The sequence below is a fragment of the Thamnophis sirtalis genome, unplaced genomic scaffold, assembly GCF_051295495.1.
Source record: "Thamnophis sirtalis isolate CommonGarterSnake01/CBP01778 unplaced genomic scaffold, rThaSir2_p1.2 scaffold_9, whole genome shotgun sequence".
In the NCBI taxonomy this organism is placed as follows: domain Eukaryota; kingdom Metazoa; phylum Chordata; class Lepidosauria; order Squamata; family Natricidae; genus Thamnophis; species Thamnophis sirtalis.
In genome coordinates, this window is record NW_028261389.1 from 59,603,241 (window position 1) to 59,617,318 (window position 14,078).

At 40.3% G+C, this 14,078-nt stretch overlaps 1 protein-coding gene across 11 annotated transcripts in view; it reads right to left on the reverse strand.

Moving 5' to 3' along the window:
• CADPS2 (calcium dependent secretion activator 2) overlaps positions 1 to 12,503 on the reverse strand; it is a 375,792-nt gene extending 363,289 nt beyond the window's left edge. For 4 of the 11 annotated variants that reach the window (XM_087723666.1, XM_087723671.1, XM_087723668.1 and 1 more), the window contains exon 1: positions 12,002 to 12,502. In XM_087723666.1, the coding sequence (XP_087579792.1) occupies positions 12,002 to 12,349 (348 nt within the window). In that variant the 5' untranslated portion in view covers positions 12,350 to 12,502. Of the gene's footprint in view, positions 1 to 12,001 lie in introns of all 11 variants that reach the window. The other 7 variants (XM_087723674.1, XM_087723669.1, XM_087723667.1 and 4 more) reach the window with 4 other exon arrangements.
• Positions 12,504 to 14,078: the final 1,575 nt, after the last annotated feature.

A 14,078-nucleotide genomic window follows, 5' to 3' on the forward strand; every position in this document is an offset into this window, starting at 1 on the left:
CCAAATGAGATAATGACTGGGGTTCAAGTACCCCACAAAGCCACAGTTTTTTTAACAAAGCAAATCACATGATGATTCAGTGCAATGTGTGAATCCACTTGGGGCTAGTTAACGAGAGATTATGAGAGCAGATACTTGACACTGCCAAAAGGGGCAAAACCAAGGAGGCAAAAACTGAAGTGGCATTTCCATGGAACAAGCCATCATAGGACTAGGCTGATACTGACAGTGTCTTTCCTCTTCTAGAGAAAAACAGTCTCCTATATAATAAAATGATTGATGTATACTATAAACAACTGGGAGCTGAAATCCAGACATATCTCACATCTCGTGTCACCCACTGGAGCCTTGGGCATGTCTCTTCTCTTAGAAACTGTGAAAAGCTGGCTATTCTTCCAGGCTCTAATACAAAATAGTAGGTGAGCTCTTGCCATTATGTATGTTTTCCTGCAAATATATAATGTTTTTATTTTATTGCTCTGACTATTTATTATGTAAAAGCTCCCAGAACTGTTTATAATAAGGGGTTTCTTTTAATCAAGTAAATTAATGTTTTGCATTCTGTCAGGTCTCAGAAATAACAACCCATAAGTTGTTAATTCCCCAATACAAGCTAAATACAATGTTCATCAATAGAAATAGACCAACTTCTATTATATTGTATTTAATTTATTAATTCATTGAACCACCTTCCCTTTAAGTTAGGCATGATATAATATTAGGCACTATAATATAACACTGACTCTCTTTAGAAGGCCAGATCCTAAGGATGAAACTCAAATACTTTGGCCACCTAATGAGAAGGAAGGACTCACTGGAGAATAGCCTGATGCTGGGAAAGATTGAGGGCAGAAGAAGGGGACGACAGAGAATGAGGTGGCTGGATAGAGTCACTGAAGCAGTAGGTGTGAGCTTAAATGGACTCCAGAGGATGGTAGAGGACAGGAAGGCTTGGAGGAACATTGTTCATGGGGTCGCAATGGTTTGGACACAACTTCGCAACTAACAACAACAATATTAGACCAAAGAAGGAGATACTAAAAATACCTAATATACCTAACTGAAGGAAAAAATAACAATTTGTCACGACAAATAAATTTTCAAATTAACCAGATATTTTGTTCACAATGTGCTTCCCAAATGAAATGAGAAATAATTAGTTGCAGGAATTAAGTCAGTTGAAATGTAAGCTATTTAAATAAAGCAAAGAACTAGCCCAATGCTCTGTGACAACTGCTATTTCAAAACTCAATTTTTCTTGGTAGACCCAGTTACTTCCCAATTATGAGCAGAGCTGACCTCATTTGGCATCCAAAGGAAGATAAGTGAATTAACACTCATTGCATTTCAAAACAATTAGCATTAGTTCATTAGTAAACCCTAACTCATAAAATAAAGTGTTGTAGTCCCACAGAAAGCATTTGCAAGCTTTTATCAATACAAATAGAAAAAGTATTCTGTCAAAAATGTGTTTTATTTTAAGCTGATGCAGGGCTTTCACTTCAATACCTACCAAACATTTCACAAAAGAAAAAAACTATTTAATCACATTAGAAAGCTTTTAGCATGAACCAACTAGAGGTTCACAGAGGCATTCAACAAATTGCAAGATGGTAAGCATCACTTGAATTGTGAAGAGCTGTTGTCTACCTTTCTGTATAGTTGCCTAAATCTGCCATAAGTGGTCTGGATGGCCATTAAATGAACAGAAAGCATTAGAGCAGCAGTTCTCAACCTGCGGGTCGGGACCCCTTTGGGGGTCGAAGGATCCTTTCACAGGGGTCGCCTAAGACCATCGGAAAACACATATTTTCGATGGTGTTAGGAACCAAGACACCAATTTTATGGTTGGGGGTCACCACAACATGAGGAACTGTATTAAACAGTCACAGCATTGGGAAGGTTGAGAATCACTGCACTAGAGTCTCTTTGTGACCTTCTATAAGTGTACATGGGAAGAACTCTGAGACATAGAAGGAAGAGCTGTGGACTACACAACTGAAATGTAAAAGGTATCTCACCTTACAGAAACTGAGGGCATGAGAAGCATTTCAGGAGGAATTCTCCCATTTTCTGGAGAATAAAAGAAGAGGAGTAAAACTCTGAAATATGATAGATTATGGTAATGTAACCTTACAATAGAAACAGAACTAGTATTCATTGTTGTACTTTTTGTCTGGATTACCTTGAAGGGATAACATCAATTTTGCAAGCCTCAGAGTACTACTCTCTCCTTTCCTTTTATTCTCTGGAAAATTAGGGAGGATCCCTTCTGAAATGTTTCCCATACCTCCTTCCTTCTGTGGTCTTTGACATCCATTGCATGCTAGTTGTCCATTCTCTTGCTCTTCCTCTTGTCTCCCAAGGTCATTCCTATATACCATCACAGTTTGTGAACTGCAGATTTTATCTGTGTAAGTACACAAAATAAACTTGGTATCCAGCTTCTTAATTGGTTGCATGGAGGCGAGACACAACTGAAGGGGAGAGGCATCCCAGGTACACAAGACAGCTTGTAGGCAGCCTTGGAACAATCAAGTTGCTCCGTGAGGTGGCGTGCATTACTTGTAGTTCCTGGAAAAAATGGAGCTCTGGGAAGGGCAGGGATGCATTTAGAAAAGAGTATGTAGCAGCCATAAATAGCCTGGAGAATGATACCTGAATTGAGGAAAGAACTCAATTATTATCAGCAAATTCAACCATAGAGAGAAGGTCAGGCTATTTGTCTTACTGGCAGTTTACACAGCACCAAAAGATATTGCATTATCCTCTGTATTTCACCATCATTTGAGGCCGATGGGTAAAGGAGAAACTGAACTTCACATCTAACAGCATCGAGACTGCACCAACATACCTAAGAATTGTGGCCTTTTCAATAAAGATTATTAAGCAGATCATAGAATCAGAACATGCTGAATAAGCAGATAGTTTCTGCTTATTATAATATAATATCTAAAGAACTGTTGAGAATCCTTGTGGAAAGAGGAGGAGTGCAGCAGTCTAATGTGCTTGGTGGCTAAAGGTCTGGCATAATCTCGATCTGTGTTTACTGCAAGGCCACCAACAGTTCACGGGACAGAAGCGGATCATTTTAAACACTTATAAACAGATTGTTGTAAACATTCCCAATGGCTGATTTATGTAGCAGATACGTAATATTTCCTTTGGGATCCCCTGAGAATGTTTATTTGAGCCCACATGTCTAAGCAGCAATGCAAAGCTCCAGGCAGCAGTATAGTTTACCAGGTGCAGGATGGTAGCAGAAAGTTAGTGATCTCAGGATATAAAATACTTTGCTTCATATGGCAGGCATCAGCTTGTTTATTTTCATAAAAATAAAGATATGAAAATTGAGAATCAAGTTGTGTTCTGGTTCTATGAGAGGGTGCTTCAGATTCCTATAAGAGTTTCAGATTCCTGTGGTGTCCATGCCTACTTCAGTGGGGTGTTCACTTCCTTCAGGAAATGGTGTCAATATTAGAAAAATTCTTCGATGACTAAAAGCTCCTTGTTCAGAAAACATTGTATTTCCATTCAGAAAGCAAACTGCTTTCAAAACCATTGTGCAAGGAAGTAGGTGTGTTTACTGACACAGTTTTTCCTGGTGGGGTGCAATCTATAGGTGTAAATAAAAAAAAGGTTGGTTGGGATTTGGAGGGCAAAGAATGACTGAGATGCAAAATGTCTGTTTGAAGAAGAGAAAAACTTGCTTATTCTCAGAATATCACCTAATAGGTATTCCTTCTTTCTTGGTGGAATCTGTCAATGATATATTAAGTGCAGCATAATTAGAACCAAGTGTATAATAAATGTGAGGAATGCTGGCAAAATACAGGACATAATGAAAGAAGTATGCCTAATTTTACACATTTTTGTAGCTTTCTAAGACAAAGAAGTCCTCCACTTAAAGAAGTAGTCTTCCATTCAATACTAGACTAGAAGACCTCCAAGATCCCTCTCATCTTATTCTATTCTCTAAAGCAGAGTGTCTTCTATCCATGATAATTCTCTACATGATTGAGGATTCAAACATGACAAATTGGCTGGTTCATGGCTAATTATATACAAGTGTACTCTTTGTCATATTTATTCATTTACTTCAACATTTTACATAATCTTTCAGGGCAAAAATCTCCTAGGAGGAATACATAATAGAATTCTAAGCAGCTGTATAAACTATTTAGTATAATTTATTCTTATATAAGTGCCCAAAGACATTGTCAAAATATAAATATCTTAGTTTTGTAGCTGGAATGGTATGTACTTGAAATAAATCTGCTAACTGAGGCCTATGACAAAACATAAACATACTTTATTTATTGTCATCTGAAAGGTAACTCAACACAACCCTTCTTCACTACCACCAACACCCCAGAAAAATGAATTTAAAAATGTTGGAGGATTAATAAAAATGGTCTTAGACAGAAACACTCTTCCAAAGTGGTAAGAAGAAGCAACAGATTAAAAATGGAAACAGTGAACTATGGAGAAAACTGAGAAATTAGTCTATAATTGCATCATGTCTTCTTTGTGTTATGCTTAGCACTTGATGCCTTCATGAACATCTGTACATAATTTTCTCAGCAATAATATAGGAGTCTGCTATTCTCATCCATTCAGGTGGGTTTTCAAACTTAGCATATAACTTGGGTTTCCAGGTTGGCCCTTCATCCAAGGTACTAATAACACTCCAATCCAAGTTGTATTGAGATTTGAGTAAGAAGAGATAAATGTTACCACTTAGCTGAGTTTCTATTGCTGCATTCTGTACTGTTTAATAATTTGAATATTGCATTGTATCCAGTTTTATCTTATAGATTGCACTCATTTGAAAAGACTAATATTACACAGAAACATTTTTTTCCATTATTTTTATCCTATTTTCCAGGTTTGCCATTTGTTTGCATATGATTCAATTGTCCCAAAGATGGTTTTTTTTCACGAGAAAGCTGGACAACTATGACCTGGGTGACTGAGAATCTCCATAGACATATGATTCAATTAAAAGTCCACTGGAGCATCCATGTAAATATTTTTTTCTTCTATTCAATCAAGTCCGATTCTCACAGACTGGCCAGGCAAGTCCTTGTAGTTTTCTTGACAAGGTTGTTCAGAAGTGGTTTGCCATTGCCTCCTTTTCCTAGGGCTGAGGGAAAGTGACTAGTTCAAGATCACCCAACTGATTTTGTGCCTAAGGCAGGTCTAGAACTCATGGCTTTCCAATTTCTAACCTGATACCTTAGCCACACACTACATTCTTGTAAATATATTACCAAGCAATGAACAACTGTAGAAAATATAAATAGAAGATTTTAGCCAGCCTCTAGATCCCCCGGCTTAGAAGGAAGACTTCATAAAAATGAAAGGGTAATTTTGGCTACGAAATATTAAAACTAGTTTTAGCTAACTAGGAAAGAAAAAGGTCAATGCTGTACAATAAAAGTGATATTGGCAAGAGAGAGAGTACAAGATCAGCAACATTCAACATTCAACATTCTAATCCATACTTCTATCAATTTCAATGTTCCATTTTGACACAAATCCATTAAGGCTTATCAAGATCTTGATGACATCCAGCTCTCTATTTTTACTGAATCAGGATAGTCTGCAAAGGTGTCCGAAAGCTATTTTGGAACACTGATGGGCTGAGTGAGTGTCAGTAAATTTAAGATATTGATTAGTGGTATTTAGTTAGGAATTGAGAAAATGCTTTATTCTGGATGAAACTGCAATCCCACTGAAGTAAAACATTCAGAACTTGTCCTTCTGGAGTCAAAGTTGTAAACTAAAGGCAGATGCTTCTTCAATGTCTAATTGCAGAGTGTTAGCTCCTATTTGTGCAGTATGGCAATACCATAGCTTCAGTTATTCCCATTCTAATAGCTCCCAAATGGAATATTACAGGGCATCCCCTGGATATAGCTTCCGAAGAAACCAAACCAGTTGCCAATCTGTTATGAAGTGGAATCCTAATCTCAACATCAATCATGAAAACATTGCTTTAACAATACATTACTGCAAAATTTATATTCTAGAATAAATTTTATTCTAGTACAGGAGTGTTAAACTCAAGTCCCGGGGGCCAGATCTGGTCCGTGGGGAGCTTATATCTGGTCCATGGGCCCCCCCTGGAAGGTCCAGCCCATGTGGCCATCCCGAGCTCCTTTTTTTGGTGGCAGAGGGCTGCAGGAGGTCATCGCAGCCAAAGTCAGAGCTCGGGAGGGCTGTTGTGGCCAAAAACAGAGCCTCAATGAGTGACATCAAACTGGCCACCCACACCCTGGCCATGCCCCCATGTCCTCCCAAGGTCATAACACAACCCTGATGTAGCCCTCAATGAAATCTAGTTTGACACCCTTGTTCAAGTATATATGACTAGAAATGACAAGGAGACCTGTTCAAATATGGCCTTTCCAATCCCAGTTAACGTGTACACTGAAATCCAATCTTGGAGTTTCTTCACCAATCAATTATGGTCAGTGCTATCTCTGATCAGAACACCCTGGAGAAAAAGTTCACAGGTTTCACAACACATCTTCGGTGTTATTATGGTTTGGATGTGCATCTTGAATAGACACTGCACTTGCTGCCAATCTTGTGCAAATTATGCAGTTGCTCTGTATTCAGGATTGAAGAAGGAAATAGACAACCATATCAGATATCCATTAGCAATGTCACATATAATTTTAAAAAATGTCCCCATCTCCAAAAATCAAAACTAGGGTTTTTCAACCTTTGAATTTTGAGATCTGTGGACTTCACTTCCCAGAATTCTCCAGCCAACAATTCTGGGAATTGAGGTTTACACATCTTAAAATTCCCAAGGATGAGAAATACTTGTCTAAATATTCTACACTACAAAATTGTTTCTACAGATTTCAAACCTGTATGTATATGTGGGCTCTTCTGTTCTTGATCCTTTACTTGGAGTGCTATTGTGCCAAGGAAAAAGGTGGTGTCAAGATAGAAATTCCTTCTCTTATGACATAGCCACCTCTTTTATCATTCAAGGAGTCTAGGTCAGACCTCAATTCCAGCACTAGAAATTGAAGTACAGTGCTGATACCCCAACAGAAGGTCAAATCATTATCAGGCCAGCTATATTCTGATGTTGGTTTAAAAAAAAAAAGGATGCCATGATCAATCGCTCACCTAATCGGAAGTGAAATAAAAAAAAACAACTTTCATATCTGTGGACATCTATTACAGATGGACCAAGGATCACCTTTCAATTTTAAGCAAAACTGAACGTTTATAATATTGGGGAAAGACTGAAGGATTAGAAATGCTTCAATATTACACACACACACACACACACACACACACACACACACACACCATAGGTAAGTAATATATCACTTCTAATATAGCTATGCACTAGATCATTTTATATTAAAGTAATCAGCATGTTGCAGAAGAACAAAAGAGAGCTGAATTAGTAGATCCTCTGCAGTTCTGACTTTTGACAGGCAAATCCTGAAGTTGCAGTGTTCCATAGTCATGTGACCACCATTTTCAATGTCCTGCTGGCTTCCCCACTGACTTTGCTTGTCAGAAGTGGCAATGAAGATCACAAATGGCAGTCCCGTGGTGGCAGGATATTGCTACATTGTAATTGCAGTCCAACTGTCAAGCATCCAAATTTTGACAACTTGACAGCAGGGATGCTGCGAAGGCTGCAACTATCAGGATCTGTCATGTCCCCCTCATTTAGTGCTATTGTAAGTTCAAACAGTCACTGTATAAGTGACCATTCAATGAGGAAAACCTCTGTGTGTGTGTATGCCAAAGCTGCTATCAAGTGTTTTATATAACAGCTCGATGGTAGTTTTGTGTGAGGTGTTGTGTTTGCAGACCTCAGACCGCATATGGCATTTGGAGTAATGTAAAAGTGTGTGTGTGTGTGTGTGTGTGTGTGTGTGTTTGTTTGTTTGTTTGTTAGAGTGGATCTGATTTAAATCAAGTCGATTTAAATCACAATTTAAATCACTAGTAAAAAGGCTTAATTTAAATCAACTTGATCTAAATCATAATTTTTAAAGAGCAACTGTTATCTCTGCTACTCTTCTGACAGTCCCAATGTTGCAGAATATACAGTCTCATGCTACATAACTAAGCTCCATTTCATGCTGAATAAACTATTTATGTATCTCAAATAGAAATCTATCTTTAGATAGATTTTACTCCAAAAGCATTTTATTAAAATAAGTTTGATTAAAAAATAATTTTATCAGATTTTTTAAAAAAGTTTTTTTGTGTACACACACACACACACACACACACATTCAAAGCTGTTTAAATCAATGTTTTTTATTTAACAACTGCAGGAGTGTTATGCCCTCCTGGAAGACTGCTGGTTAGCTATTTGATTAACTCCAAGCTACTCTGTTAATTCAAAATACATAATATCAATAGGCTTTGCATTCACAAAACAGATCTAAGGTTTTTTTTTCTTTGATACTAGCAAGCAATCTCTGCTTCATTCACTATTTGAGCCACAATCTCACAATCCCCCATTATATCTCCCCATCCCATCAGATCTGGCAGAAGAAGCATGCTATGAATTTCATCTGCAAGGCAGGCCTTCTATGCCGCCTTAAGGAATATCTCCTTACCCCACTTCCCCAATGTTAGGTAGGGCCTATCTCTTTTATTTTTCCACAAGACCCCTAAAACCTGGTGATGTCATCAGGCTTGGAGATCTTTAAGAATGAGCAAGAGGTATTGAAGTGGTTGCATTATTGTTAACATCTGTTTCCTCTCTTGGACTTTGTGATTTTTTAAAGTACTAATTGTTTTTATATGTTAACTGTTTTATAGTCTTGTTGTATGCCACACAGAGTAATTATTTTGAGAGATCAACATGTAAATAAATTTGATGATTAAATAATGTGGTTATCTATCCTTGCAAAAGATCTGGATTCCAGTAAAGCTACGATAGTGCCCAAGCCCATTCAGTGAACCTGCACCTGGAATAACAGGAAAGAGTTTAAATTGTTCTGAGAAAATAGGTTCTGAAGAATATAAATATATACATCCCTGTACTAGCATTTAAGCAAGATTTTAACTGAACAATGAGTTTCAGTTAATAGATACAATTTCATTGCAAGACAAATATTAATGTAGCCAGGACAAATATAAGTGCCCAAGGCTATTAAATTTGAGCTCATTAATTAGGGAATATAAAAGCCATTGTTCCTGAATTACAGGTATTATTTATTCTGAGCTAAAGTGTCAAAGTTTTTTCACCCAACAAGACGAGAGCTTTAATTACTTTGACAATGAAATTGCATTATTTGATTTATTACACCACTGACTAACAAAGTCTGTTTTTTTAATAACTGAAAATCCTTAAAACAGTTAAATAAAACTTAAAAAGCAAATTGAAAAACCAAGTCAAGTTTATTCTTAAAATTAGAACTTAAAATCAGCAGTTTAAAAACCCATACTGAGTTGAATGGCTTAAAGAAAAACAAAAACAAAAATCAAATTGAGATGTCACATCATTCATCTCTGCAGGGAGTCTACTGCAAAGAGCTAGAGCAGCAACACAGAAAACTCAGCCACAGCCACCATCAGATATGCTCCAGCACATACACAAACCTCTTGAGATGATCACAGTCAATGTGCGGGTTTCGGAGAGAAGGAAGCATTCTCAAATAGCCTGGGTTTAAGCCAGGTTTCCCTCTACAAGTGATGATCAGCATTTTGTATTTTGCCAAGAAAGGAATTGATAGCCAGTGTAGAGCTTTAAGCACTAGCCTTATTGGCCTCTCTGGGTTCTTCCTGAGACCAATCTGGCTGTCAAGTTTTGTTCCAACTGAAATTTCCAGACCAGAAACAAAGACAGCCTTCAGCAGAGCATACGTCAATAATCAAGCCTGGAGATTATTAGTGTGCATACCAGTTTTGGGGTTATCTTCTTCTAAAAATGTTCATTTTATTTTTGTCATTCTCTGTTTCCTTAGATTAATATTTACTTGACATGAAATAAAGAATTTGATATTGGTTTAGAATCAAAGATTGGCAGCTCTTTAAAAAATGATACCTGGGCAGAATTTGACTGCTGGATCTGTTAAGAACATACGGGGTAATTTTGATATGTTCATAACACAGTCCAAAGGCTAGAGAAAGATTACTTTTATGAACTTTAAAACTACCTTACAATGTTGGGATTACAATTTATAGATTTCTCCACTCATCTAGCACAGCATCCTCTCTTACGCGAAGTCCCTTTTTCATATTGTCTAGCTTGTCTGGTGGCATCTGCCCCAGACTTGCTTATAAAGCAGGCCCTCTGAGATACCAGAGAAGGAATGGCAGGTGTATGTAAAGTATACAGAGTGAAAGATCAATCTAAACATAATGTTTCTAAGTTCATTTCTTCATGTCCTCCCCCTGCCCTGCACAACCTCACCTGCTGCTATGTTGGGATTTAGCTTCTGAAAGGCGAGAAGAATTCAATTTACTTTGAGGAAATGAAATGGAAGGTAACACAAAGACAACAGAATTTACATTAGAGTTTGAAAATCATGTTGCTGTTCCAAAGTTTTGAAGAACACACTAGTTCAGGGAATAATAAAATAGCAGAATATTGAGAGAGGGAGAGAGAAAGGGAGAGAGAAAGAGAAGGAGGGGAGAGAACCCTTTTACGGTGGCTATCAAGAAATTCACCATCTTGAAGATTTTTTCCTTCTAAATTCTTCCCCATATATGAATTTTGTTCCATTACATTACAAAGTTAAAAGCTTTTTTTTACTGATCAAATGTTTCACAGGGTACCCAAACTAAAACAAATTACTATTGCTCTAAACAGTACTGTTCCATTGCTTTGGCCCAATAGAAGACAAATACTGTGTTCACTACAAAAAATTGATTCAAGAAAAGTGGGAAAAGCAGGGAGGAGAAAGGAATTCTGAGCAATTAGGAATTCCGTGCAAAAAAAAAAAAGGACTGAGTTATTCCAGTCAATGCCACTTTGAGATGTGGCTATGCCAAATGAAAGCTACTACTCTTAGATTATGGATTTTTGCCACAATTTACTTTAGGGAAAACTCTATTCCAAGAAGGTTGAACCAACTGCCTCTCAATCCTGATTGTTAACTCCAGCAGGGGTCTCCAACCTTGGGCACTTTAAGCCTGGAGGACCAGTTCAACTCCTCCAGGCATAAAGTGGCCACTGAACTAGAGCATAGTCTCTACTATTGCAGTCTTCCCCACAATTGCATTCAGCCAGCATACTGTACTTTTTTTGAGAAGATCCATGCATCAACTGTAGTTTCCCTACTTCATACCAAACAGGAATCTTGTGTTATTTTTTCTCAAAAAGCCTCTGCACTCCATCCTGGTCCTGTCAACCGAGCTCATGGGACTTACTGCCAAACATGTAAGATTATTCTGGAAAGACCTTGTTTATCCCTCGCAAACAACCGCGACTGACAGGGACTGCCTAGCCTGGGTTCTTTTGCAAACGCGGCGACATCTGGCTTACTTAAGTAATCAAGAGCAACTCAACCTGTTGCGGGAAGCAAGAAAAAGAAACAATGCCGTCCGCCAGCGGAGAGCCTGATTTTTACTTTCCTCCGCTTCCTCAGAAGCCAGTGACCCGCGGATTTAAAAAAAAACAACGCCTATTTGTTTGGACCAAGGAAACGGATTTGGCGACAAGGACGACTGGAAGAGATCCTGCGCCGGGAGCCAATCGCCGGATCCAGCCACCCTAGAAGTTCCTGAAAATAAAATTCTTCCGGACTCGTCGTTAACAAACTGCACCTGCCCTCTTCTCTCTCTCCCCCCCCCCACCGGGTCAGGTATCCGACGCAACAATGGACACAAACCAGCCTTCTCCGGTCAGCTACCGGCTGCCTTTCCTTTTCCACCTCCACCCCCCCTCCCAAACCCAGGTGGAAACGATCGTAAGTGATCTTGCAGGGACAAAGCCAATCGGACGCAAAACCAGCGGCGGAGAAGAGAGGGGGGAGGCAAGGCGGGCAAGGCTCACCTTCTGCTGCCGCCGGGCCATGTCTGTCGGCTGCTTGGCGTTAAACGGATAGGCGATGCACCTGACGATGAAGACGTAAAGCTGCAGCCGGAGCCGCTTCTCCCTCTCCTCTCTCTGCAGCCGCTCCTGCTCTTCTCTGCCTTCGCTCCGCAGCGATGGGCTTGGGCTCACCGACCGGGTCGCCGCGCCGCCGCCGCTGCCCTGGCGCCCGGAGTCCCGGCTAGCAGCCGGGAGGGCTCGCGGGGAGGTGTTCGAAGGGCCGCTCCCGCCGGACACCCCCAGCAGGTCCCGCCTCTCTTCCTCCAGCACCTCGTCGGACTCTTCCTCGCTGGAGGACGGGTCGAGCATGGTGCCCGGGCGGAGCGCACCTTTGGCAGGACGAAAGAGAAGAGGTGACGCGCCCTGGAGCCAAAGCAGCGGACACCTTTCCGGACACGTCGAGCTTCCACGCCCGACTATTTCCTACGAGGCAGCCAGCAGTGGCGCCGAAAGAGAAAGGCGGAGTTTGCGAAAGGGGTCGAGCTTGGGGACAGCTCCGACCGGGTCCTATCAGCGGCCGGCCCGGCCCGTCGCTACTTCCCTCGGAGGCCGGGAGGGAAGCTCAGCTCCGCCCAGCGGAGAGCAGCGGCGCGACTCACAGGTGGGAAACCTGTGGCGCCCACAACAAGCAACACGTGGAACGGAATGCTAATCGCGCGTCTCCATTCGCGGTCGGCGCTCCGTCCGCCCTTCTGGCCTTCTGGCCACCGGCCCAGCGCCGGGAGGGTGTCCTGCGCCTCCTCGCTGCTTTACCTCTGAGCCGCGCTGTTCTAGGGGCGAAGGTGGGAAGAGATACCGGAGCTGGGACCGCCAATGAAAAGGTCTTGAAGCTGGATCCTGTGAGGCGAGCTGGATCCGAGAACTGCGTAAGACAGGAGCGCCGGTTTTGTAGAGTCCCCAGCCTTGGCAAGACCGGGCATCGAGTGAGAGGGCTGGCGCCTCTGCGGCACCGTTTTCGGCTTTGATGTCTGAACGGCACTCACCGCCTCCCTACCCCAAAACCAACCTCAGTTGTTTTGTTCAGGGCTCCTCAGTACCTCCCGCCACAGCTTGACTGCCTTTTAATTAATTAGTTTATTTCTAGTGGGACATTATAGACAAAAGCCTTTCCACATCACCCAGGACCCTCTCCTGTTAGCCTGCTTGCTTATTGAGCAGATTCAGGTAGATACACTGGGATCACCTCTGTCTTTTCAATAGTGGTTTCACTGGAGTTTATTCCTTAGCCTGAATTGCTTTAGGATTGTAGGAAAATGGGAGGTTTGCTAGATCTGTGTGTTCATTTTACAGCATCTCTCTCTCTATATGTCCTGATGCACTGTGAATAGAGGTGACAAAGGGTCACAGAATTCATTCCGCATTTCTGAGCCATGAAATAAAACGAGGCTAGTTCTTTGCAAAGCTCAGAAACAGAAAATAGGGATTTTGAATCTTCTGGGCAGTTAGGACATCAGTTTTCCACCACCAGTGAAATTCAGAATCCCAGTTCTGCAGTCTAACCAATCCCACCATTTGTTATGCTTTCACATTTAATTCAAGAGCTTCTCTTCTTTCCCAGTTAAAAAACAACATCAGAGCAATATTAAAATAATATAAAACATATCAACACCTCTTGTCCTTTGCTGGTTCAGTGCCATCTCCCATAAGGATTTGTCTTATTCACTATACAAATTAGTAGAAAGAAGATGTGCTCTTTTTACATCTACATTGCAAAATAAGATGACCAAAGTTTTTATATCTGGGATGATCCTGTTAGAAGCATCCATAATTTCCATAGCCCTAGAAAAATACCTGATTATATTATTAATACCAAATAAAATCTGTTTATATCATAGTAGGAGGACAGCACCCAGGTGACACAGGATGACTTAAAACAAAAATATGAAGAGTAAATAGGTTTGCCTTTGAATTAGAGATTACCTTCTTATCTATATATTACTAAAACTCTTGTCATGACGTTTACCTAGGCAAAATGGTGCATCATATGGCAACAGTTTTTGAGTCGTGTTACTACAAATAGGCTAACTTATACAAAGTG